Source organism: Lutra lutra, chromosome 9 (genome assembly GCF_902655055.1).
Source record: "Lutra lutra chromosome 9, mLutLut1.2, whole genome shotgun sequence".
NCBI lineage: Eukaryota > Metazoa > Chordata > Mammalia > Carnivora > Mustelidae > Lutra > Lutra lutra.
Window position 1 is genome coordinate 59,618,109 of NC_062286.1, and position 23,971 is coordinate 59,642,079.

The 23,971-nt window shown below is 37.7% G+C and overlaps 1 protein-coding gene across 1 annotated transcript; it reads right to left on the bottom strand.

Moving 5' to 3' along the window:
- Positions 1-1,776: 1,776 nt before the first annotated feature.
- On the bottom strand, positions 1,777-23,928 carry MDH1 (malate dehydrogenase 1). The gene is made up of 9 exons (XM_047744383.1): positions 23,740-23,928; positions 18,355-18,453; positions 17,634-17,730; positions 11,912-12,087; positions 9,981-10,103; positions 3,901-4,077; positions 3,271-3,384; positions 2,641-2,730; positions 1,777-2,115 (listed from the first exon to the last, which is right to left on the bottom strand). Exons 1-9 carry the CDS (start codon positions 23,740-23,742, stop codon positions 1,990-1,992), a joined length of 1,005 nt encoding a protein of 334 aa, XP_047600339.1. The 5' UTR covers positions 23,743-23,928; the 3' UTR covers positions 1,777-1,989.
- Between the last annotated feature and the right edge of the window lie 43 nt (positions 23,929-23,971).

The following is a 23,971-nucleotide window of genomic DNA, read 5'->3' on the forward strand; positions in this document are numbered from 1 at the left end:
CAAAGCCTTGTTACTATTTGATTATGTGACCCCTGATTTTAGGGAAGTTGTTGATGTTAATTTATAGAATCAAATAATAGGCCAGTTCACACAAATGGATGACAAAATAGATGTGGACACATTATTGAGTTAATTTTATTTATACATCTTCCAGTTCTATCATGTGTTCTAGCTCTTGTAACTTGTGTACATTTTTTCTTCGTATGACATTTAAAAAATGTACATTAAATTTTTTGCCTTCATGCTTCCCATTAATTGTTCTTTTAAAGACAAGTTTGACTTGTTTTCTTGTTTTCTGGCTTATTTATTAAGTGGAGTGAAGGTAATGATAAAAGAAGCAAACAAGGAGGAGCATGACTATGTTCCTTCTTCCTCCTCAGCCTGCTGGGCTCCTTCTAGTACCCTTTCTTGGCAGGTTTTTAACTCAAGGAGCAGCTGGTAAAGACATGTTTGCAGAGTCCCAACCCAGTATCATAAGCAAGTATAGAAGGGTGTGTTTGGAACTGAGAGAGAATAATTTAATAAATGGAACACATTCATGCTTCCTTTATATAAAACCTAAATGGATTCATATGAAATTTTGTTTTTATGCATCTGATTAACAATAGTTCTAAAACCACTTTTTACTCACTGGTTTCTCTTTTTTCTACATCTGAAATATGAAATGGTATATATTTTTTTTTTTTTTTAAGATTTTGACAGAGACACAGCGAGAGAGGGAACACAAGCAGGAGTGGGAGAGGGAGGGAAAAGCCCACCCGGCAGAGAGCCTGATGAGGGGTTCCATCCCAGGACCTTGGGATCATGACCTGAGCCAAAGACACACGCTTATCAACTGAGCCACCCAGGTGTCCCGATATGGGTAGTTTTATGTTACAAATCCAACTAAGTATTTTGAGTACCCATGAAGAGCACTAGACTAGGCCCAGAGAGATTTAGGATATTGTCTATTATGTACAGTGAATTAAAATTGTACAAGAATGAAAAGATAGAGGTCTCTGTCCTGATGAATTTTGGAAAAAAAAGACTAATTTTTTGGACAATACTGTTTCTAGTTATAAGCTTAGATCGAGAACATTCCCACTAGCATACATTTCTGTGGCATTTACCAGTTATGAAATGTAAATTATTCCTTATCTGCTATATGGTAATACATCAAGGGAAGATTACTTTTCCTTCCATCATGAAAAATGATTGTTGTAATTTCATCAAATGGCTTTAAACTGGTAACAGCATTTCTGCAACCTAATTAACAGATAATGTTAAAATTACATTATCCACAAAGCATGAACTAACCTTCAAGATTTAAAACCATTGAGTATTTAATAGCCTAATGTAGGTAATGTTTAAAAATATATTCTTGAGTAGACTGATTCATTATCAAGGCGATTTTCCTATCCTATTTAAATAATAGGGGTGCCTGGGGGGCACAGTCAGTTAAGATCCTGACTCTTGATTTTGGCTCAGGTCATGACCTCAGGGTTGTGAGATCAGCCCTGTGAGGGGCTCTGCACCAGGCGTGGAGCCTGCTTCTTGAGTTTCTCTCCCTCTCCTTCTGCCCTTCATCCTGCTCCCTCTTAAAAAAAAAAAAAAAAAAAAAAAAAAAAAAAAAAAAAAAAATTGAATAGAAGAGAATTATCCTTTACTTTTTAACATTTTCTGTCTTTACTACCTTCCTCTAGTTTAAAAAAAAAAATAACCCCAAGCTGGGAAACATGCAAGTCTGCTTTTTGAAGAGCAATGAAATGTTAGCTGGAAATAAGAGTCTGAGTCATCTTCATTTGAATATATATTTTATTTAGGATGCGGCACTAACAGCATGATGATAAACTGTCACAAATTTATACCAAGAAGCACACAATCTTTCAAATGTGGTGTTTTTCACAAGTAATTTAAGTTTAGCATTATTGTTATTTGGTACTAGAATCAAAGACGACATTTAGATTCTTCAGCTTTAGAGCCTTTAGTAACATCAAAATGATTGTCTAGTCAGGCAGAAGAAAGAAATTCAAAAGCAGTTTCTTTTTCTTCTGCCAGTTCCTTTGCTGTTAGGTCCATCTTCTCACGTGAGAAATCATTAATAGTGAGACCTTCAACAATCTTCCAGGTCTTATTCTGTTTGAAAATAATTGCAAATAAAAGATTTACAATTAAACTAGAACTGATCTTCCAGCAAGCAACAACTCAGACTGAACTTAAAGCTACAGGAGTATCTGTTTTTAAAGACTAATTCTAAAGAAATCAAAATCCAGATCTTAACAGATAATTCTGATAAAAGTTCAACACTTAAATTTAAAACTCACTGAATCCAGAAAAAAATCTTTAAAAGAGGATTTTATCAGCAAACATTAAAAAAAAACTAATGCCTTTAGTATGGCTATAATAAAAGTAAGGTACTATTGGTAGATATCCAGTATTAGAGTCATAATAACAAAGTGTGTAATATCAAGAGTTGAATCTTGCTTTCTAGATTAATTTCAATCTTTTAGTAACCCGAAGTTGTGCTTTGCAGAATTTTAAAGTTGAGAAAAATGTCTAATTTAGTAAAGGAAAAATTTCCTAAATTATACCAGTATTAATAAAAACATGCAACTACTTTCTCAGAATGGGACAGAAGGAAATAACCCCAAAATACTTTACCTTGATTGTAACAGGGAAGGAGTACAGCAAATCATCAGGAACACCATAGGAATTGCCATCAGAGATAATGCCCATGGACACAAATTCTCCCTGAAAATAACAATCAATGTTTCATATTCTTGGGGTGCTTAGGGATTAGTTTATGCTACCAAATGACACATGAATTAACAAAACTAAACCTGGTGATGCTTTCTTACTATGTATGTAACTTCAATACTGTATAGGGAAGCATCACCAGGCACATCTCTGACAGGGTAACTTTTATGGGTATTATCTCACTCCACTCTCCTAATCCCTGTAAAGTAGGCCAGAGAAACATAATCCTCATTTTATAAATGAGGAAGCTCTGGCCCAATATAAGTTTTAAGAAAAAAAAAAAAAAAAAAATCACGTCCACCAGGTGTGCTAGGTGTTTTCTAGTTCTCTCATCTAATCCTTAACAACCCTAAGGTAAATGCCACATAAAAGATAACCAAAGGTTAATTAACTTTCCCAAGATTATTCAGCTCATAGGCAGCTGATCTGGGATATAAACCTAACCTGCCTAACTGCAAGGTTATGTTCTTTTTGTATCACAGCATCAGAGGACAAAAATCAAAGAGTGGCCTGTGCAAATCACGGAGTCGTCACCTCTGGGGTTCCAAACCAGATGTCTCTGACGTGGTCACAGATGGCTTTCGCAGCAGACATCGCACTGGAGAGCTTTCGAGCTTTGATGACAGCAGCACCACGCTGCTGCACAGTCTGGTTGGGGACAGGCAGAGACAGCATTACTTGATCATGAAAGGACAATTTTCAACACTACCAAACTAACCCTGGAGTGAGAGACTGCAGCCACAGTTTAATGTATTCCCCTCCCAAAATCATACAATTACCCAGCATGGGCCTTACTAACCTATTTCAGTTATAAGCGTGTCTTTTTGAAAAAAGAAAACTACAAATCCACATAGAAAGTTTACTATACTCCACACAGAGAAATGGATCTCTTTATAAAGATTAACTGGAGGACTAGAAGGATCTCTAGTTTTTCCCCACTTTAGCAATCAATCTTGACTGCCACACAGCAGATCAAATCAGATAGGATCATGACTGGCTCTGTATGTAGTCATCAGAAAAACCATGAAAGGCCTGCTCTCCTTGAGAACCACGCCACCAAATGGAGAGACACTTGGAGACGGTCTTGGAGAGACAGTTGGGGTCAGCAATGTGGTGTCTCTCTCCAGAGTTCTCTATGCTTGGCTGTTAAGAGATTTTTCTTACGGTGATGAATTCTCCCTTGAGCCAGCTGTCATCTTTCAGAGCGTCATAAACACCAACTTCCTTTCCTTGCAGTTTCACCTTGGCATGGCTGACATCTGGGTACTGAGTTGAGGAATGGTTTCCCCAGATAATGACATTCTTTACATCATCAGAAGTCACACCAAGTTTAAGAGCAATCTAGTGAAACAGAAAACAAATGCATTACTAAGACAAATGCTTTTTATTTCAAACTGTGCCCATATGACAAATATCTTTAAGGCCTCTGAAACTTCAAGAGAACCCACAAGTTTTATCTATCTGTATTAAAAAAAAGAAAGAAAGAAATATTGCTTGGTAATTTCGTCAAAGCTTAGCAGTATAAACAAAATGTGAACCTGAAACATTACAGGCTAGAATATTTAAGAGTAGAGAGCATCCTATAGTTTATGATTAACTTATCAGTACAGGGGGTTTATTAAACACAAAATGCCAACATAAAACACCAAGCAAGAGCTTAAGAATACATAGATGTGACCTTTGTTTTATTGTATTTACTTGGAGATGTCTCCTCAGCACTTCTGAGCAATCAGGTTAGAGTATGGGAATTTCTCCATATTTAGGTGAAATTTTTTTTATATACCACATATCTAAATTAGCTAATTTTCAAGTGATCTTAAATATGAAATTTTGGAGTTGAAAGAGGCTCAGATTACTAAAAGTATGGTTGTCTTCAATTTACAGATTAGGAAACCAAAGGAAAGAGTTTAAATGAAATACTAAAATGATACCAAATATGACAATTTCTAGCTATAGGTTTAAAAAGCATTTAAGAAGATACATGGCTGGCTTAGTTGGGGGAATATGTGACGCTTGACCTCGGAGTCCTGAGTTCGAGCCCCATGTTCGGTGTAGAGATTACTTAAAAAATAAATTTAAAAAATGTAAAAAGCAAAAAAAAAAAAAAAAAAAAAAAAAAAGTAAAAAGCAAACAAATAAAAATCACTTTAAGATCCTGCATGCCGGGGCGCCTGGGTGGCTCAGTGGGTTAAGCCTCTGCCTTCGGCTTGGGTCATGATCTCAGGGTCCAGGGATTGAGTCCCACATTGGGCTCTCTGCTCAGTAGGGAGCCTGCTTCCCCCCACTTCTCTGCCTGCCTCTCTGCCTACTTGTGATCTCTGTCAAATAAATAAACAAAATCTTAAAAAAAAGGGGGGGGGCGCCTGAGTGGCTCAGTGGGTTAAAGCCTCTGCCTTTGGCTCAGGTCATGATCTCAGGGTCCTGGGATCAAGCCCCGCATCGGGCTCTCTGCTCAGCGGGGAGCCTGCTTCCCTCTCTTTCTACCTGCCTCTCTGCCTACTTGTGATCTCTGTCAAATAAATTAAAAAAAAAAAAAAAAAAAAAAAAGATCCTGCATGCCTTGTAGTCACATGACTATCAATTATATTGTGTAGTACACTATCCACAGATAAGGTTCGAAAATTATGTTTTGAAAGATATAAATAGGGCGTCTGGGTGGCTCAGTGGGTTGAGCCTCTGCCTTCAGCTCAGGTCATGGTCTCGGGGTCCTGGGATCGAGCCCCGCATTGGGCTTCCTGCTCAGTGGGGAGCCTGCTTTCCCCCTCTCTCTGCCTAATTGTGATCTCTCTCTTTGTCAAATATATAAAGTATTTAAAAAAAAAGATATAAATGAACAAAATCAGTTCACTTATTTTGTTATTCACCTAAAAAGGGAATGTGCAAAAAGAAATTATGGTTAGTTGTATGCATAATTTGTTCTTAGATAGCAGAATTGTGATGAACCAGAAGGGTATGTTTTAGAAAAAAATTTTTATGATTTTATGAGCTGATGTGTTAGGGTATCGTTGTGGGTGATTTTTCCTTCTTTTATATTATGGTAAAAATGGGAGAAAAAAATAGCTGCACCAGAGTTCACTGTTTTTGCATGAAAAAAGTCAGTCTCAAAAGGTCTCTTACTCACTACATGATTCTATTTTTGTGACCTTCTCAAAATGACCAAATTAATTGAGATGTAGAACAGATAAATGGTTGTCAGAGCTTAGGAATGGAGAGGGAGTGCATAACTATAATGAGGCAGCATGAGGAGGTTCTCTTATGGGTCATCAAACAGTTCTGTATCTTCACTGTGGTGATTATAGTAATCTACGTATGTGATTAAAGAGAAAGAAATGAATGTAAAAACTGTAGAAATCTGAGTGAATCTATTAATAGTGTTGTGTGTAGTTTAGTCAATTTCCTAGTTTTAAAAAAGCTCTATAGACATGGAACATGTTACCGATGGGGGAAGTGAGTTGATGGGGACGTGGGATTCTCTGTACTATTTAACTTCTTCTGAGTCTATAATTACACCAAAATAAAAGTAAAAACAAAACAGCAACCAACCAAACAAAAAGGATACTGATGAAAAAGGCCAATACCTGAAATGTTTGCAGTGACTTGAGTCATCATTATACCAATTTACTCAGTCAAGTAAGAATCCAATTGTGTTAACTTTCACTATGACCCTAATGTTGAGACTTCTTTTTTTTTTTTTTAAGATTTTATTTATTTGTCAGAGAGAGAGGGAGAGAGAGCAAGCACAGGCAGACAGAATGGCAGGCAGAGGCAGAGGGAGAAGCAGGCTCCCTGATGAGCAAGGAGCCCGATGTGGGACTCGATCCCAGGACGCTGGGATCATGACCTGAGCCAAAGGCAGCTGCTTAACCAACTGAGCCACCCAGGCGTCCCATGTTGAGACTTCTTAAATCCTAGAATAGTTAAATGATTTTAATTCTCTTATAATTCTGTTTTTGATATTTAAAATCACTTCTCAGCTAAACCCTGCTTCATCTAGAGTTCTGTAAGTATTAGGGCTATTTACTATTTAGTCTCACAAATTAGCTGGACAGTTGATTTCTAGAGAATCCAGCAACCCATCTGCTTCGTGGTGCAGGAACAGGGGTGTGCTGTGCAGTAAGTACCATTTTCTGTGTGTGCCATGACCTTCAAGGACTTGGGAAGAACTGCCCTTACTTCTATTTAGCTAGTATCACAGAGAAAAAGGAAAATTTACCTGAGGCAAGTAACCCAAGATGTCTATTACCAAGAACTTAGAACCTGTAATTTTGCTGAATGTCAGCCCTAACTGCTCCAAAGTATGATGAAGCTACAGGAAACTCCTTACTTTCTTTGTCCTGCTGCCTACTTCCTCTTTTTATTTTTTCTTGAGCTAATTCACTTCTGGGTGGATAGCAAAGTCAATACTTTGCAGATGCAGTCTCTGAATTTCATTCATGTTAGAGCTAGTCTAAATTAACATGTATCCAGGATTCCACTTCCTTGCTCCCTTCGACCTATCACGTCCTACAGGTAGTTCTGCTAAACACTTTTGGACTAATTCTCCAGCCCAGTAATTCCTCCTGCTCTTCCATACTCCCATACCAGCTATTAGTTTTATTGCCAAAATACCCTGTTGGCGTTCATATGCAGCTCTGGTTTGCAAATACACAGGGGAATTCTGCAGGTAATGAACAGTCACTAGGGAGCTAGGTCTTCTGATTTCCAAAATGAATTATGTAAGGCTAGCAACATTCATGTAAGAAATTAAGTCTTTGAGCTTGTTATTTTTCTCACTGGATGAACAACTCCTACAGGAAGAAGAAACTGCTTTTTCAAAAACTTGCCAAAAGTTCTCACTATGCCAGAATGACATACTGGAACATATGCCAAAAGTTAAAGTCTAACAAGACTACTACTATTCTCTTTCCTCACTCAGACTTTTGCCCCTACAGGGAGAACTGTTTGGGGCACTGGGACAAAGTGTTACTTAGTAGTACCTCTGGAAGCAGAATTTTCCAGTGCCTGCCTCCACCAATGCCTCAGTTGAAACAGTAAAAACCAAGTTTTTCAGTGGAGTCATTTTACCTCTTTTTCCTTGATGCAAGTAAGTTACCATCTGGCCATCTAGAACCTACAAATGTACCACCTAAAACCATCTTTTCCTTCATGACTGTTTTGTAGTAAACAATCTTCTGCCTCCACTTATTCAAATGAACTCCCATTCTTTCTACCTCCCCCTCGACTTTAGCTAAAAAGTAAGGAAAAAGACCCAGTTCACAGCCTAAAACCCCAAAGGAAATATCTGCAACCTAACAGATTATCTAACGACCCTCTAAATTAATGGAATTTTCAAGGAGATATATGAGGTGTGGTTCTTCTCAACTCTTAGTTATAGGCCTCTTAATAATTAACACTGCTGGGGCGCCTGAGTGGCTCAGTGGGTTAAAGCCTCTGCCTTCAGCTCAGGGTCCTGGGATCAAGCCCCGCATCAGGCTCTCTGCTCAGTGGGGAGCCTGCTTTTTCCTCCCTCTCTCTGACTGCCTCTCTGCCTACTTGTGATCTCTGTCAAATAAAGTCTTGAAAAAAAGAAATTAACACTGCTAATAAAAATCATTACTACTAAATACAGCCAATCTTTATTGAGTTTTATTATGTGACAGGTACCATAAAAGAACTTAACATAGATCATATCTCATTTAATCCACATAATCTCTCTTTGAGGTAGAATTATTATCCCATTTTATACTTTGAATACACTTCCTCAAGGTCACAGAGCCAGTAAGTGGACTTAGGCCACATAATCTCTTTACGTAAGAACACACCTAAGGGTCTGGGAGTCTGGCAAATCTAGCTGGCTTCATCATTTACTAGCTATATGACTATGATCCCAGACCATTCTGGGCTTCAGGTTTCTATGTATAAAACAGAGATAATGACATATCTCATATAGGTATTAGAAGAATGAAATGATAAGTTACACACAGAGCATTCAGCTTAGGGTAGAGGCTTAACAAATGTCAATTCTTTTCTCTGTTACTGGGTAACTCCAAAGCTGGAAGATGATCAATTCTTAGTTTAAAGCAGTGGTTTTTCAACTTAGACCTTACACCATCTTTTGATAAAATGTTTTCTTCAAACTAAACAAAACTGTCTTCTTTAGAAGAAAAAGGACTGAATTCATAGACCTATGATGTGATGTGATGACCTGTGGATGAGGAGATATAGCCAGAAAGTTGCTAGGGAAAAAGGAAAGAGGTTATGTCCAAGAAACTAGAACTCTGTTACTGCTTTGAAGGGCACTGGGATCATCTAGACCCGAAAAAGCCTAGGAAACCAGCACAAATGATCCGAGGTGGCACCTCATTTTTCGAAGAGCTACTGGTCACTGACCCCTTGGCACATTTATCTAAAACTCCAAGGGGTAAGGAAACTTGAGAACAATTAAAATTTAGTTTCTAAATAGTTCAAAGTAGAACGTTTTATGGAAACATGTAGAATATTAAAAAGATATAAAAATAAAATTAAATATTAAAAAATCTGAATCCAATGGGTTAGCTATAGGGAAAAAGGAAGCAGAACCACACAAAACACAAAAAGCTCAAATCTTTTTTATAATGTTCTATATAGCTGGCAAAAATAAACTATGTACTGTCCTGTTAATTATACTAATAACCGATTTTTTTAAGGTAGGCTCTATGCCCAGCATGGAGCCCCAGGGAGGATCTAAACTCATGACCCTGATGAGATCAAGACCTGAGCTAAAATCAAGAGTTGGAGACTTAAAATGACTGAGCCACCCAGGTGCCCCTAATAACTGTTTTTTTTTTTTTTAACCCCTGTAGTAAGAGGACATTAGGAACAGTATTTTGGCATAGTTAGCAAATGAACTATAGTTGAGAAAATTAAGTACAAGTTCAGCCTCCTTAAGAGTCTAGATGCAAAGACTCCCTAACAAATTAGAATAGCTTCCTACTTGGGGGGCGCTTGGGTGGCTCAGTGGATTAAGCCTCTGCCTTCGGCTTGGGTTATGATCCCAGGGTCTTGGGATCGAGCCCCGCACTGGGCTCTCTGCTCAGCGGTGAGCCTGCTTCCCCCTCTCTCTCTGCCTACTTGTGATCTCTGTCAAGTAAATAAAAAAAAAAAAAAAAAAAAAAAGAATAGCTTCCTACTAAACAAAAACAAAAAAGTAAGCTTTAGCTACTTCAAAAGTGTGAGAAAAAGGTTTTAAAGATGAACATTCAAGATTTTAAAAGGTGTTTTTCTACCTGAGCTTTAGCTCGGTTGTGATCCAGACGAGTCAAGCAACTGAAGTTCTCCTTGGGAATGGACGGTGCCGACTTGGCGGCAGTCAGGCAGTTGGTATTGGCTGGGTTCCCCACCACGATAACCTAGGATATATGTGAGGCACAGTGAAGTTACACATCATATACTGATGAACTAAACTATCTTAGAATATGACTGATAAATGTGTAACATGTAGCCTTTGTATCAAGTTTGTACGAGCTAAGTATAGTTACCACTATAGTTTCCATAGCATTTCCACTCCACTGCTGGTGTGATTACTGAAAACATGTCTTTCTTTAATAAAGCTACCAACATGTATACAACTTGCTTTCTAGGTGGCAGCATTCAAGACCAAAGGTACATGTCTATCCATTTTGTTTTGTGCCAGAACAGAGACAGAGCATTTATCTCCTTACCACACATGACACACAAACATGTAATCAAAGGCTCTGAGAGAACAATTCATTCATAAAATTTTCCTTCCTATAAAACTAGTCCAAGAAAGAAATTCTACTTGAGCAGTTTAACTTTAGGACAATGATTTCTTTTTATTACTTAAAGGAATTTTTTAATCTTGCCTAATCCTAAGAATTAACTGGGGTTTGCTAGAATACAGATTACCAAATCCTATCTGCACTATACCTACTGAATCAATCCTTAGCAGAAAGCACTTCAGGCTACTTTTTTTTTTTAAACTGGGGAAGTGTACAGGATATACTATATTATGATACAGTATAGGAAGATGTCCACATGTACTTAACCTTTTAAGTTTTAGATTCTTTAATAAAACTATAACTTACTGGGAAATAATGTCAAACTTACTGAAAAGCTGTGAGCTTATTACAAAGACTATCTCCCACATCCTCTTTACCCAGATTTCCTAATTTTTTCCATTTCTCTCCCTCTACACACACACACACACACACACAGCACCCTTAGTCTTTCTGGCCCACTGGAGAACAAGCTAAAGATCTGATACTCTAATGCTCCTAAGTACTCCAGCGTCAGTAAATATTTTTCCAAAAAGGACACTTAGCTGAGGGGTGATTATAGTACAAGCAGCACAGCTCTAAGCAGCCTGGATCAGTCCAAACAATGCTGTCATTTTTTATTAAGAGACCCATGAATTTCTACTCATTTCTACTATTTTCTGTTAATGATCACAGAAAATAAAAGTATGCTATTTAAGATGAATTCTACAGAAAGCAAAAATTCAGTTATGTATAAAATATTATAATAGAACATCGTAACTGGCAACTTTAAAATCTTAAACATTTTCTTTTACCTTTGTTTAAAGTCAGGACTGGGAAGAACAAGTCTAACAAAATCCGTAAAACCTCTAACCAACAAGCCTTTTTGCTTACTTATTTGGTCAAAGGAGGCCTTATTGTAATACTAAGTAAGGCAAATTCAGAAACTAAAGTAGCTTGCACACAAAGAGAAGAGGAAGTAATACCAACCAACTCCTCAAAAGACCAATATATCAAATTTCTCTGGATTAAGAAAAATCTGAGCATTTCAGAAGTCACCATCTCAATGCTGAGAAAACAGCTTACAGCCATCTCTCCCTACCATCATACACACAAATCCAAACGTCTGAACAAATATTCCCATGCATCAAAAAGGCACCAGAAGGTTCTGTGCCTTCTCTATAGGTCTGTAAATTAACAGTAAATTTCCATATCACAGTAATGGACAAAATATTTTTGAGAACCTCTAAATAAAGATTTCTACATAATAAAAAAAAAACTCAGAAAAGGAGAGCTTATCAAGTAAAGCTCTATCTATATTTACTGACCACTGCAGAAAAGTAGTGGGGGAGAAAGCAAATAATTTTGTCTTTACTTAAATGCTAAAAGAAGAAATTTCAAATGCTGATAATAGAAACCCCATAAAATACTGTATTGGTCACCTTAACTGACTTCTTGGCATACTTCTCCAAGGCTGCACCCTGGCATTTGAAGATTTTCACATTTGCTTTAAGTAAATCTTTCCTCTCCATGCCATCCCTTCTTGGCATGGAGCCCACAAGAATGGCCACATCCAGGTCTTTGAAGGCAACATCTTCTTTATCTGTTGCAATGACATCTGTGAACAGGGCAATAAATATGTAGAGCTACTGAAACACCAAAGTCTGAGGTTTTCTTTTTCACACTGAACCTCCCTAGTAATTCTTTCACTTTGTAGCAAATGTTTACTCTACATAGCACAATGATAAAAGTTTTAGGGGCCTAAGAAAGGAAAAGTTATATAATCAACAAACATAATAAAATGTAAATTAATTTTGCTTTTCCTATTTCAGTAATCATTTCAAGTTTGAAAACTCTACAGCTTTTGTTCTATGATCAGGTATGATGCAAAACATAATATGATAACTTTCAACTCTGTGCAACATTTGTTATTCAAACCAATTACCAAAGATAACATGAAGGAGAAATTAATTTACCTAACCTTTAAGTTGTGATTACTTTAAGATCTAAGATATCAATCACAGATTCAAAATAATGTTTATTGAGGAGCTTCATACCAGGAACAACACTACAAATTTTGTTGTATCAAATTTAATCTTAGTATTTTATGAAGACAAAGAGGTTTAAGGAGGTTTATTTGCCATCAAAAAGCAGTGAACCTGTAATTCCATCCCAGGCTGGTCAAGAGGTCAACCACTATTCCCTGTGCTAGTCCAGTAAACATATACTACTTACTCTTTGATTAAAGAACATACATCATCACTCCCCTTTACTGACAGTATTAAAAAGGCCATGATCAGTACTATAGACTGAATGTTTCTGTCCCTCACAAAATTCAGGCTGAAACCTAATCCCCAATGTGATGGTATTAAAAGGCAGGGCCTGTGGAAGATGATTAGGTTATAAAGGTAGATCCCTCATGAATGGGATTAATGGCCTTCTACAAGAGGTCTCAGAGAGATTCTTCACCCCTTCTGCCTTGAGGACACAGGAAGAAGATGGAACCAGGAAATGGCCTCTCACCAGAATGTGAATATGCCTTAATCTTGATTTCCCAACTTCCAGAACTATGAAAATTAAATTTTTGTGGTTTTTAAGCAACTCAGTCTATGGTATTTTTGTTATAGTAGCCCAAATGGACTAAGCCAACCAGGATTCAGCATTGTCATTGATAAGTTTTTAGGGGAGTCAAACTGTGTTATAGTAAGGCTGCTGTAGAGCCCCCAACAGGTATACAAAGAAACACCAGTTAGTGAGGGGAATCTTCTTCCCAGCCATGCATACTTATTTGCAGACTCTACACTCCCTGTCATATTCAGCTGACTAAGGACAAGCTGACTGTAACCTGGACCCATTAGAGAGCAAAAGAACTCAGCAGAGAAAGGAATAAAAATGTGACAATGCAATAAAGCTGATTCGGAAATAGAGGGTGAGTTGTGTGTCAACTATACTTCAGTTTAAAAAAAGAAAGAGAGCATGAGGAAAGGGAGCCAGCAGAATAGCTTGGCAGGGCAATGTACTCTCTTATATAACTATGCAACCAAATGATTCAGACAAGAGAGTACCCCTTTGTAAATGTTTATTGAATGGACATATGAATTCTGAGCACGTTTATTTTTTTTTTCATATTTATTCACCTATTATCTTAGAGAGAAAGAGAGAAAGTGAGATCCACAAACATGCAATATATGGGGGTAGGATAGAGGGAGAGGGAAAGATTAAGAGACTCCTGTTGAGGGTGGAACCCGATGCAGAACTCCAGACCATGACCCAAGTTGAAACCAAGAAGAGGTGGACACTTGACCCACTGTGTCACCCAGGCACCCCTCTGAGCATGATTTCCATTGGATGTGTATATATTTTGCTCTGTGCAAACTTGGGAGAGCATTATTAATTAATCCTTACAAAAAAAAATGATAGTAATGAAGGGATACCTAAAGAAAAATATTCAAATTAATTTACAAGTTGACCTAACATTTGAATGAAGCCGTCAATCAAATTTAAGACTTCTATCTTACATTTGTGTAATATTTCAATGATTCCTAAAGGCTCTTAGCAGAACTCTCATGGGCTTTTTCAAACTATGCAGCATATGATTAGAACAATTTAGCTGTATCTCAATCTGATGACTGGCTGTGGGTTAGGACTACATGTGAGGGACCAAACAATTTCTAGCCTCCGGGTAATGTATAAGCCTGGAAGACATCATTTAGAGCTGCATAATTTAGGCATTACTACTGCTTTTTAAATACATTTCAAATAACAACACAATGCAGACAATCTCAAGTGTATAACCCTCGTGCAATATTATGCTTAATTAGTAAGGTAAATTATAAGCATGTTGGAAACCAAAAAAACAATAGAACAAATCAACGAAACGAGGAGCTGGTTCTTTGAAAGAATTAATAAGATTGATAAACCTCTGGCCAGACTTATCAAAAAGAAAAGAGAAAGGACCCAAATAAATAAAATCATGAATGAGGAGAGATCACAACGAACACCAAAGAAATACAGACAATTGTAAGAACATACTATGAGCAACTCTACGCCAACAAATTGGACAATCTGGAAGAAATGGATGCATTCCTAGAGACATATAAACTACCACAACTGAACCAGGAAGAAATAGAAAGCCTGAACAGACCCATAACCAGTAAGGAGATTGAAACAGTCATCAAAAATCTCCAAACAAACAAAAGCCCAGGGCCAGATGGCTCCCTGGGGGAATACTACCAAACATTTAAAGAAGAACTAATTCCTATTCTCCTGAAACTGTTCCAAAAAATAGAAATGGAAGGAAAACTTCCAAACTCATTTTATGAGGCCAGCATCACCTTGATCCCAAAACCAGACAAGGATCCCATCAAAAAAGAGAACTATAGACCAATATCCTTTATGAACACAGATGCAAAAATTCTCACCAAAATACTAGCCAAGAGGATTCAACAGTACATTAAAAGGATTATTCACCACGACCAAGTGGGATTTATTCCAGTGCTGCAAGGTTGGTTCAACATCCGCAAATCAATCAATGTGATACAACACATTAATAAAAGAAAGAACAAGAACCATATGATACTCTCAATAGATGCTGAGAAAGCATTTGACAAAGTACAGCATCCCTTCCTGATCAAAACTCTTCAAAGTGTAGGGATAGAGGGCACATACCTCAATATTATCAAAGCCATCTATGAAAAACCCACCGCAAATATCATTCTCAATGGAGAAAAACTGAAAGCTTTTCCGCTAAGGTCAACACGGCAGGGATGTTCAACACCACTGCTATTCAATATAGTACTAGAAGTCCTAGCCTCTGCTATTCAACATAGTACTTGAAGTCCTAGCCTCAGCAATCAGACAACAAAGGAAATTAAAGGCATCCAAATCGGCAAAGAAGTCGTCAAACTATCACTCTTCGCAGATGATATGATACTATATGTGGAAAACCCAAAAGACTCCACTCCAAAACTGCTAGAACTTGTACAGGAATTCAGTAAAGTGTCAGGATATAAAATCAATGCACAGAAATCAGTTGGATTTCTCTACACCAACAAGACAGAAGAAAGAGAAATTAAGGAGTCAATCCCATTTACAATTGCACCCAAAACTATAAGATACCTAGGAATAAACCTAACCAAAGAGACTAAGAATCTATACACAGAAAACTATAAAGTACTCATGAAAGAAATGGAGGAAGACACAAAGAAATGGAAAAATGTTCCATGCTCCTGGATTGGAAGAATAAATATTGTGAAAATGTCTATGCTACCTAAAGCAATCTACACATTTAATGCAATTCCTATCAAAGTACCATCCATTTTTTTCAAAGAAATGGAACAAATAATCCTAAAATTTATATGGAACCAGAAAAGACCTCGAATAGCCAAAGGAATATTGAAAAAGAAAGCCAAAGTTGGTGGCATCACAATTCTGGACTTCAAGCTCTATTACAAAGCTGTCATCATCAAGACAGCATGGTACTGGCACAAAAACAGACACATAGATCAATGGAACAGAATAGAGAGCCCAGAAATGGACCCTCAACTCTATGGTCAACTCATCTTCGACAAAGCAGTAAAGAATGTCCAATGGAAAAAAGACAGCCTATTCAATAAATGGTGTTGGGAAAATTGGACAGCCACATGGCAGAAAAATGAAATTGGATCATTTCCTTACACCACACACGAAAATAGACTCAAAATGGATGAAGGATCTCAATGTGAGAAAGGAATCCATCAAAATCCTTGAGGAGAACACAGGCAGCAACCTCTTCGACTTCAGCCGCAGCAACATCTTCCTAGGAACATCACCAAAGGCAAGGGAAGCAAGGGCAAAAATGAACTTTTGGGATTTTATCAAGATCAAAAGCTTTTGCACAGCAAAGGAAACAGTTAAAAAAACCAAAAGACAACTGACAGAATGGGAGAAGATATTTGCAAATGACATATCAGATAAAGGGCTAGTGTCCAAAATCTATAAAGAACTTAGCAAACTCAACACCCAAAGAACAAATAATCCAATCAAGAAATGGGCAGAAGACATGAACAGACATTTCTGCAAAGAAGACATCCAGACGGCCAACAGACACATGAAAAAGTGCTCCATATCACTTGGCATCAGGGAAATACAAATCAAAACCACCATGAGATATCACCTCACACCAGTCAGAATGGCTAAAATGAACAAGTCAGGAAATGACAGATGCTGGCGAGGATGCGGAGAAAGGGGAACCCTCCTACACTGTTGGTGGGAATGCAAGCTGGTGCAACCACTCTGGAAAACAGCATGGAGGTTCCTCAAAATGTTGAAAATAGAACTACCCTATGACCCAGCAATTGCACTACTGGGTATCTACCCTAAAGATACAAACATAGTGATCCGAAGGGGCACGTGCACCCGAATGTTTATAGCAGCAATGTCTACAATAGCCAAACTCTGGAAAGAACCTAGATGTCCATCTACAGACGAATGGATAAAGAAGATGTGGTATATATACACAATGGAATACTATGCAGCCATCAAAAGAAATGAAATCTTGCCATTTGCGACGACGTGGATGGAACTAGAGGGTATCATGCTTAGCGAAATAAGTCAATTGGAGAAAGACAACTATCATATGATCTCCCTGATATGAGGGAGAGGAGATGCAACATGGGGGGGTTAAGGGGGTAGGAGAAGAGTAAATGAAACAAGATGGGATTGGGAGGGAGACAAACCATAAGTGACTCTTAATCTCACAAAACAAACTGAGGGTTGATGGGGGGAGGGGGGTTGGGAGAGGGGGTGGGGTTATGGACATTGGGGAGGGTATGTGCTATGTTGAGTGCTGTGAAGTGTGTAAACCTGGTGATTCACAGACCTGTACCCCTGGGGATAAAAATATATTATATGTTTATAAAAAATAAAATTAAATTAAATTAAATAAAAAAAAATTATAAGCATGTTGGAAAAAAGCATAGTCTCTTAACTGACACTGGTTACTTCTTGCTTTTACCCTTACTTATTCTTGGTATACATCTTACCAAATAGTTGTAGCTCAAAAAACAACAAAAAACACTTTTTTGAAGTAGTTTCTAATTGAGAGGCTAGTTAAAAATCTAAACCTGTTTTTTGAAAGACATAAAATACTATAAAATCCTTTTATCCTCCACCCCCTCAACTCACCTTTCAGGAGGGGAAGGGCACAGTCTTGCAGTTCCATTAGGACACCATCTAGGACACCCATCATGGGCGTGATATCCAACAGCACAAGAATTATTGGCTGCCAAATAAATAGTAAGGACAACATCTGTCAGTGTAGGTTGTATCATTTAGTCACAAAAAAGTCCTCTTGTAAATTTTAGTTCACGGAAAGCTAAATATTATCTGACATGAGGGATGAACTTGCTATCTATGGGTGAAGAAAAGGAATAAATGTACACTTTAGAAAGGATTTTAGTGGAATAAGAAGAAAAGGGGGTGTCATTATACTTAAAAAAAAAAAGAATAGGGGGTGTCTCTTTAAACTGGAAAACAGATCTGCCTTCTGACTATTTTGGGTCTAAAGTCCATTTATCATTAAGTTAGTGCTAATTCAGCGACTTTCTCTCCCACATGACTCTCCCTAATAGTTAATGTTACTAGTGAAAACCTCCAGAGATCATTATCTGCTGGCTGAACCAAGTCAACTAAATAAAGTATGCAGAATAGTTAATACGCAAAGCATTTTCAATGGCTGGAGGGGTACATATAAGTAAGATACCAGCTTATATTTATAGCAGTGTGCCCCGTATAATTATTGGGATAACCCATCCCTTTTGTCATTAAAATATTTCTTTGAAACTAAATACAGGGTTTATTGACAATATTCTTATTTTGACTTGCAGTTTATAGATAGTTCCCCTACCTGGTCTTTACCAAAGACAGATCCATTTCCAATACTGTACAGCAGGGAATATGCAATTTGGCCAGCTGCTCCAGTCACAAGGACTCTGATTGGCTCAGACTGTAATGAAAGAGACCCATTAATTAACATCTTATTTAAAAATGCTATTTTGACCTAAAGACATTCAGGATTTTCTCTCTAATAAGACAACCCCATACTTCAGAAGTTTATATAAAATTTTAAAGTCTCGGGCGCCTGGGTGGCTCAGTGGGTTAAGCCGCTGCCTTCGGCTCAGATCATGATCTCAGGGTCCTGGGATCGAGTCCCGCATTGGGCTCTCTGCTCAGCAAGAAGCCTGCTTCCCTCTCTCTCTCTCTCTCTGCCTGCCTCTCTGTCTACTTGTGATCTCTCTCTCTGTCTAATAAAAAAAAATAAATAAATAAAATAAAAATAAATAAATAAATAAAATTTTAAAGTTCTTCACATTTGGCTTAGTGGAAGATAAATTTATTCCAGGCTTGTCCCAGTAAGTACAGCATGCACAAATCAGCTGAGCAACTTCTGGAACATGTGTCCTTTGGCTAGATATTTATGCAGTGTTACTTAACTCTCACTGTTATCCTGGAGTTACTTACAAAATCTTATCCATCTCTTTAAGGCTATTTTGCCACTGAAATAGGCCCAAAAGAGTTGATGTGCCTTATATGGTGATATAAACTCTGGCAGCAACTAGAACCTCATAAATCCTCTTATGCAAATCCCCCCACTCCCCATCTGCTAGAATAGAATCCTTCACACCAGAAAGAGGACGAGTGACAGTGGTTAAAATTTTCCACTTACAATGAGTCAGAAGTTTTAATAAAACTACTAATCATAATTCGACTTGACTACCTGAAGGAGGAAAAATAAGTCTTTATTCTTTATTTAAAGAGAAAGATAAGCAAGTAAATACTGGATTATTATAAATTTTACCATTAAATAACTATTATCACAATATAGTGACATTTGACAACCTGATTCCAAAGGAAAAGTAATTTTAAAAGAGGGGAAGTACAAAGAGCATAATAGTTCTAACAGAAGTTGCCTTATAGACCTCAACAGACCCTGAACAAAATACAGACATATGGACACAAATAATAACTAATATTCAAAGTGATGATCCTGAGTCACTAAAAAAAAAGCTCAGATAATTAAAAAGACAGAAATATTTATATTAAAAAGAGCTGAACAGAAATGTTTGGAAACTTAATGGATACATTAGATGTACAAATCTGATCAAGGTGGACTGTTCCCTTCCTTGACAATACTGTGTAAATGGACTTTCACTGAGTCACCTCTATTGTTACCTGCATGAGAGAAGTGGGCCACTGAAATGAATGGGGCAGAAGTCTTTGATTTCTTTATATTTAGAATTTCCTTTTCCAGGTGAGTCATGTCTTTGGGATGGAAGAAGACTATGTGCTATGACCTTCCAATCCTAACCTCTGAAGGTCAGAAGTATTTAGCAATTTGATACCCAGAGAAATCAAAGGAAAAAACTCTAAGGAAAGAAGTGTCAACTGCTGTAGAGAAATGAATCTGTATGTAGCAGACTGTGTATGTATTTTTTCCTCACAGATGTGTGACCAGGATGTGAGTGCAAAAAAGGAGAAAACTACAGAGAGTTTACTCCCTGACCTTCTGAGTCTCTTCCCCATTTTCTTTTCCAACTTTTCCCCTAGGCCTTCATACCCCTAAAAAGACAAAATACGGTAATTCCCCAAATAACCCTTTTTTTTTTTTCAAGACAGTCTTATGTTTCCAAACAGATGTCAGGTTTATAAGGAATGCTAAAGTTATCATATATGGTTATTTTTTTTTTTATCATATGGCCTTTACATGTTTTTAATTCCATTTTCCCCTCTTCCCTTGGAGTAGGTGAGAAAAAGGGAATAGAGGAAGAATTTCTGAATTCTAAATTTTTAAATTTAATTTCTAAATTCTAAAGAATTTCTCTTTAGAATGCAAGCTCCTTGAGGACAGGGGCTTTGTCTGTTTTATTTACTACTGTATTCCAACTGCCTACAACAATGCCTGCCACATAGTTGGAGCTCAAATACTTGATGAAGGAATGGCTGGATCTTGTAAAATCACTACCCCAAACTTGGAAATGTAAAAGAGTTGTTTGGAAGCAAACCTAACATGCTCTAAAAAACTGTTTAAGATAATTTATTCATATATACTTGCATTGAGAGGGTTGGAAACTTAGTGATCACAATAATTCCATCTATAGTTAGGAAAATTATATCCTAGTTCTAATGATATAGTTTTATTAATCAATTGACAAACTGTTATCTTACTTCATTCATTAAACAATACACTACTGGATCTCTATTATGTACCTGGTACTATTTCAGGCCAGATAATCCATTAGTGAACCATATGCAGGAAACAAGAGGATAACCCAATTTTCTAAAACAGGGGTCTAGAGAGGTGGCAGAGTATAGTAGAGAGATAGCCTCTAGAGCTGGATGTTCTGGGTTTAAATCCTGACTTTACAACTCATCAGCTGTGTGCTTTTGACAAGTTACTTAACCTCTGCATTCAGTTTCCCCACAGTAAAATGGAGACAATGATAGCAGGTACCTAACAAATAAGGTAGTTGTACAGATTGAGAGTTAACATAAAAAGCATTAAGAACAGTATGTTGCCAATACTAGAATTATAGATCTCTGTCACCACAGAATTTTCCTCTAAGGATTCTTCTACCCTGTGGTGTTCTACTTATATGTCTGTTACTCTCTACTAGACTGTGAACCACCACCGCCTTGCTGTGAGGGCAGTCTGCCTTTGCCTCAAATTTGTGCTCCATTACAGTGTTCACAAGTATTTGCTGAATAAAAGGGTTAAGAAAAATAGAAACACATGCTACTTCAACGTAAAGCAAGCCAAGATAAGAAATAAGGGGGAAAGTGAGTATCACAATCTGTAAAGATTATAGGTAGATGGTTAGAACACAATAATGTAGTCAATCTTAGGTTTAGCTGCTAAAAAAAAATGTGCTCCCAGTATCACAGTCCTCAGTGAAGTGTTTGTGGCCAGCTAATGAAGAGCTGCTAATTCCATCTCAGCAGTTTCCTTCTTCTAGGTCTATGAACAAGTTATTTACACAGATAGGTAATTCTATCTTACTAAAAGTAGGATGAAGCTTGGTAAATGCCTGAATGTTTGATTATGAAATGGGAAAGGATGTGCCTATTTGGTTCTTTTTGCTCTTTGCAACATTGCAGTAGAATGGCAGGAGGGTGGGAGATTCCTGCTGACTTTCTACAATGTTACAGTGTGAAGACAGGTTACTATTCTTTGCTTAGATATCTGGGCAGTCTGCCAAGATCCAAAGGAGGAATGTCTCTGCTCTTGGCAAGGCTCTAATGACCTTCCGGCAGATTCCGACTGCCTTACACATGTGCTCAAGTCTCAGTTGTAAAGCTTGAATATAAGTGTTCTTTCTGTTATTCTACAGAAAAACCCCAAGTATTCCTTTTTTTACTTTACAATTTACATATATTTCTGTAATATAAAAAAGAAACTATCATTCAGATTCCTTCATACAGTTAATCCCTGATGTCCTTCCCTATTTCCTCTTTAAAAAAAAAAAAAAAAAAAAAAAAAAAAACTGCTTTGAACAGCTTACAAAAGATGACTCTTTTTAAACTCAGTGATTGTTCACATGGTCTCCTGAGGAGGAAAGGAGATTCTGAGTCACCTGAGAGGGCTGTCAGTTTCAGTAAGCTGACAGGAGTGTTCTTTCTTAGGGATATCTGTATTATCTGGTGCCCGAGTGACCTTCCATGGGTGAGACCTGTCTTTATCTACTGTGTTGCAAAACAACAAAAGAATGGGGGCCCAGGATTCTCCCTGTGACCTTGGGAAAAGCATTTACCGTCACTGGGCTAACTTTTAAAATTAGAGCAAATAATTTCCAAATTCCCTTCTAATTCTAGAATTCCAATATAATGAATTGCAGGGGATAAAGCTATCAGGTAATATAAATGCTGATAAAACAGTTTGTATTTGCAATATGAATTTATATGTTCCTCCGGAACCTCAGCTACGGAAAATAAAATTTCAAAATGACTTGGTAATTGTCTGTATTGTACAATATGGTATGACAGAAAGAGCATAAGGCTCTTGGGAGCAAACTGCTGTATGACCTTGAGTAAATCATTCTCTTTGGGTTTCAATAAAGTCAATTTTAAGATATGAAGTAGGGGAAAATTCATCAAAATGATCTTTAAAGGTCCCATCCAGTTCCAAAATTATGAAGTCTCAGGTTCTCTGTTACCTCTGCATTCTTGATAAGCTTCTTAAGTGAGAGACCACTGAAATCATCATTTAAATTTTAAGTAGGAAACTGAGGTTTAACATTGACTGAGAATTAGTAGCTGTCCCCACTGGCCCCTTATAAAGGTGGAGGAGGCAGTGATACCCTTGCCTTAAAAATATGTCTTTCCAGGTTCTGGAAATTTTCCAATTTATTCAAACATTTCCCCAAAATCCCCACCTATCTCAGTATTTTGAGATAACGGGGAAGAATAACTTCAACTATAAATAAAAGTACTAGAGAAATTTGTCTGATGTCAAATGTCACCTTCAAACACCACGCAGATTATTCATACGTCAGAGTTCCCTCACCAGCCTCCCCGCCTTTCATGAGAGACAAGATGTGATGATCTAGGTATCCTGACCTTCACAAGATGGTTACATTGTGTAACATTGAGCAGTGGCTCTAGAATTCATAACCTACAAACCAACAAAGAACATCTGCACTAGTTATTTGGCTAGTGATGCCATCACTGCAACACGTTCTGTCATTACAAAACGACATCAATGAACAGATTTTAAATAACATTTTATGAAATCAGATATAGCGGAAACACGGCTCTCGAAAATGTCGATCGTAATCTGAAGTACCTGGTAAACACAATCTACAACTAAGGGCCTTCTGCTTTCAAGGGGTTTGTGACAAAAGCCCTTAAAAATACTGTTGACTCAATTAAAAAAAAAAGGACCAACACCCCCGCCTCCCCAGTCAAACGTTATCATCCTTATCAAACCCTGTACCGTGCTTTGGAGAAAACCTGCAGGTTATTTTGCACCCACGCTATGCAGCAGGACTGAGATCAAACCTCTCCAAGGACAAATTTCTCCGGAGCCCTTGTAAGAGCTCCCCAGGTGGAAACCAACCCCTTCCCAATTACTAGGTCACTGCGACAGTCCCCAAATGATGAGTCGGGTTTTTCCAAAGGGCTCGAAAGACAGTGCTTTGCACAGCCGCCCCCCGCCCCACAAATCCTTCAAATGCAAGAAACTACACACTGGGGCGCTTAGGTCGGGGGTAAGCAGGATCCAGGGGCTAACACTCACCATGATTAAGAAGTGCGCGAACAATTCCAGCACCTGTAAAATGAGTCTCAGGGAATCGGGTCACCTCTACTGCGGAATTGACTTGGGGAGGGCGAACGCTCTTAGAAAGAAAATGTTCGTCTCCCAACCGCAGCGCCCTCTGGGAACTGTAGTTTATGCAGCCGGATTATGGCGCATTCTTCAACGCATTTCCTTCAAGTGTTGAACTACACTTCCCGAGGTCAGAGTTTCG

Excerpts from the sequence above, each read along its gene's own strand:
- MDH1 (XM_047744383.1), bottom strand. Across the intron at positions 10,104-11,911 it reads ATGCCAAGAAGTCAGTTAAG|GTTATCGTGGTGGGGAACCC; the intron begins GTGACCAATACA and ends CATATATCCTAG. Across the intron at positions 4,078-9,980 it reads ACAACCGAGCTAAAGCTCAG|ATTGCTCTTAAACTTGGTGT; the intron begins GTAGAAAAACAC and ends CTGTTTCACTAG.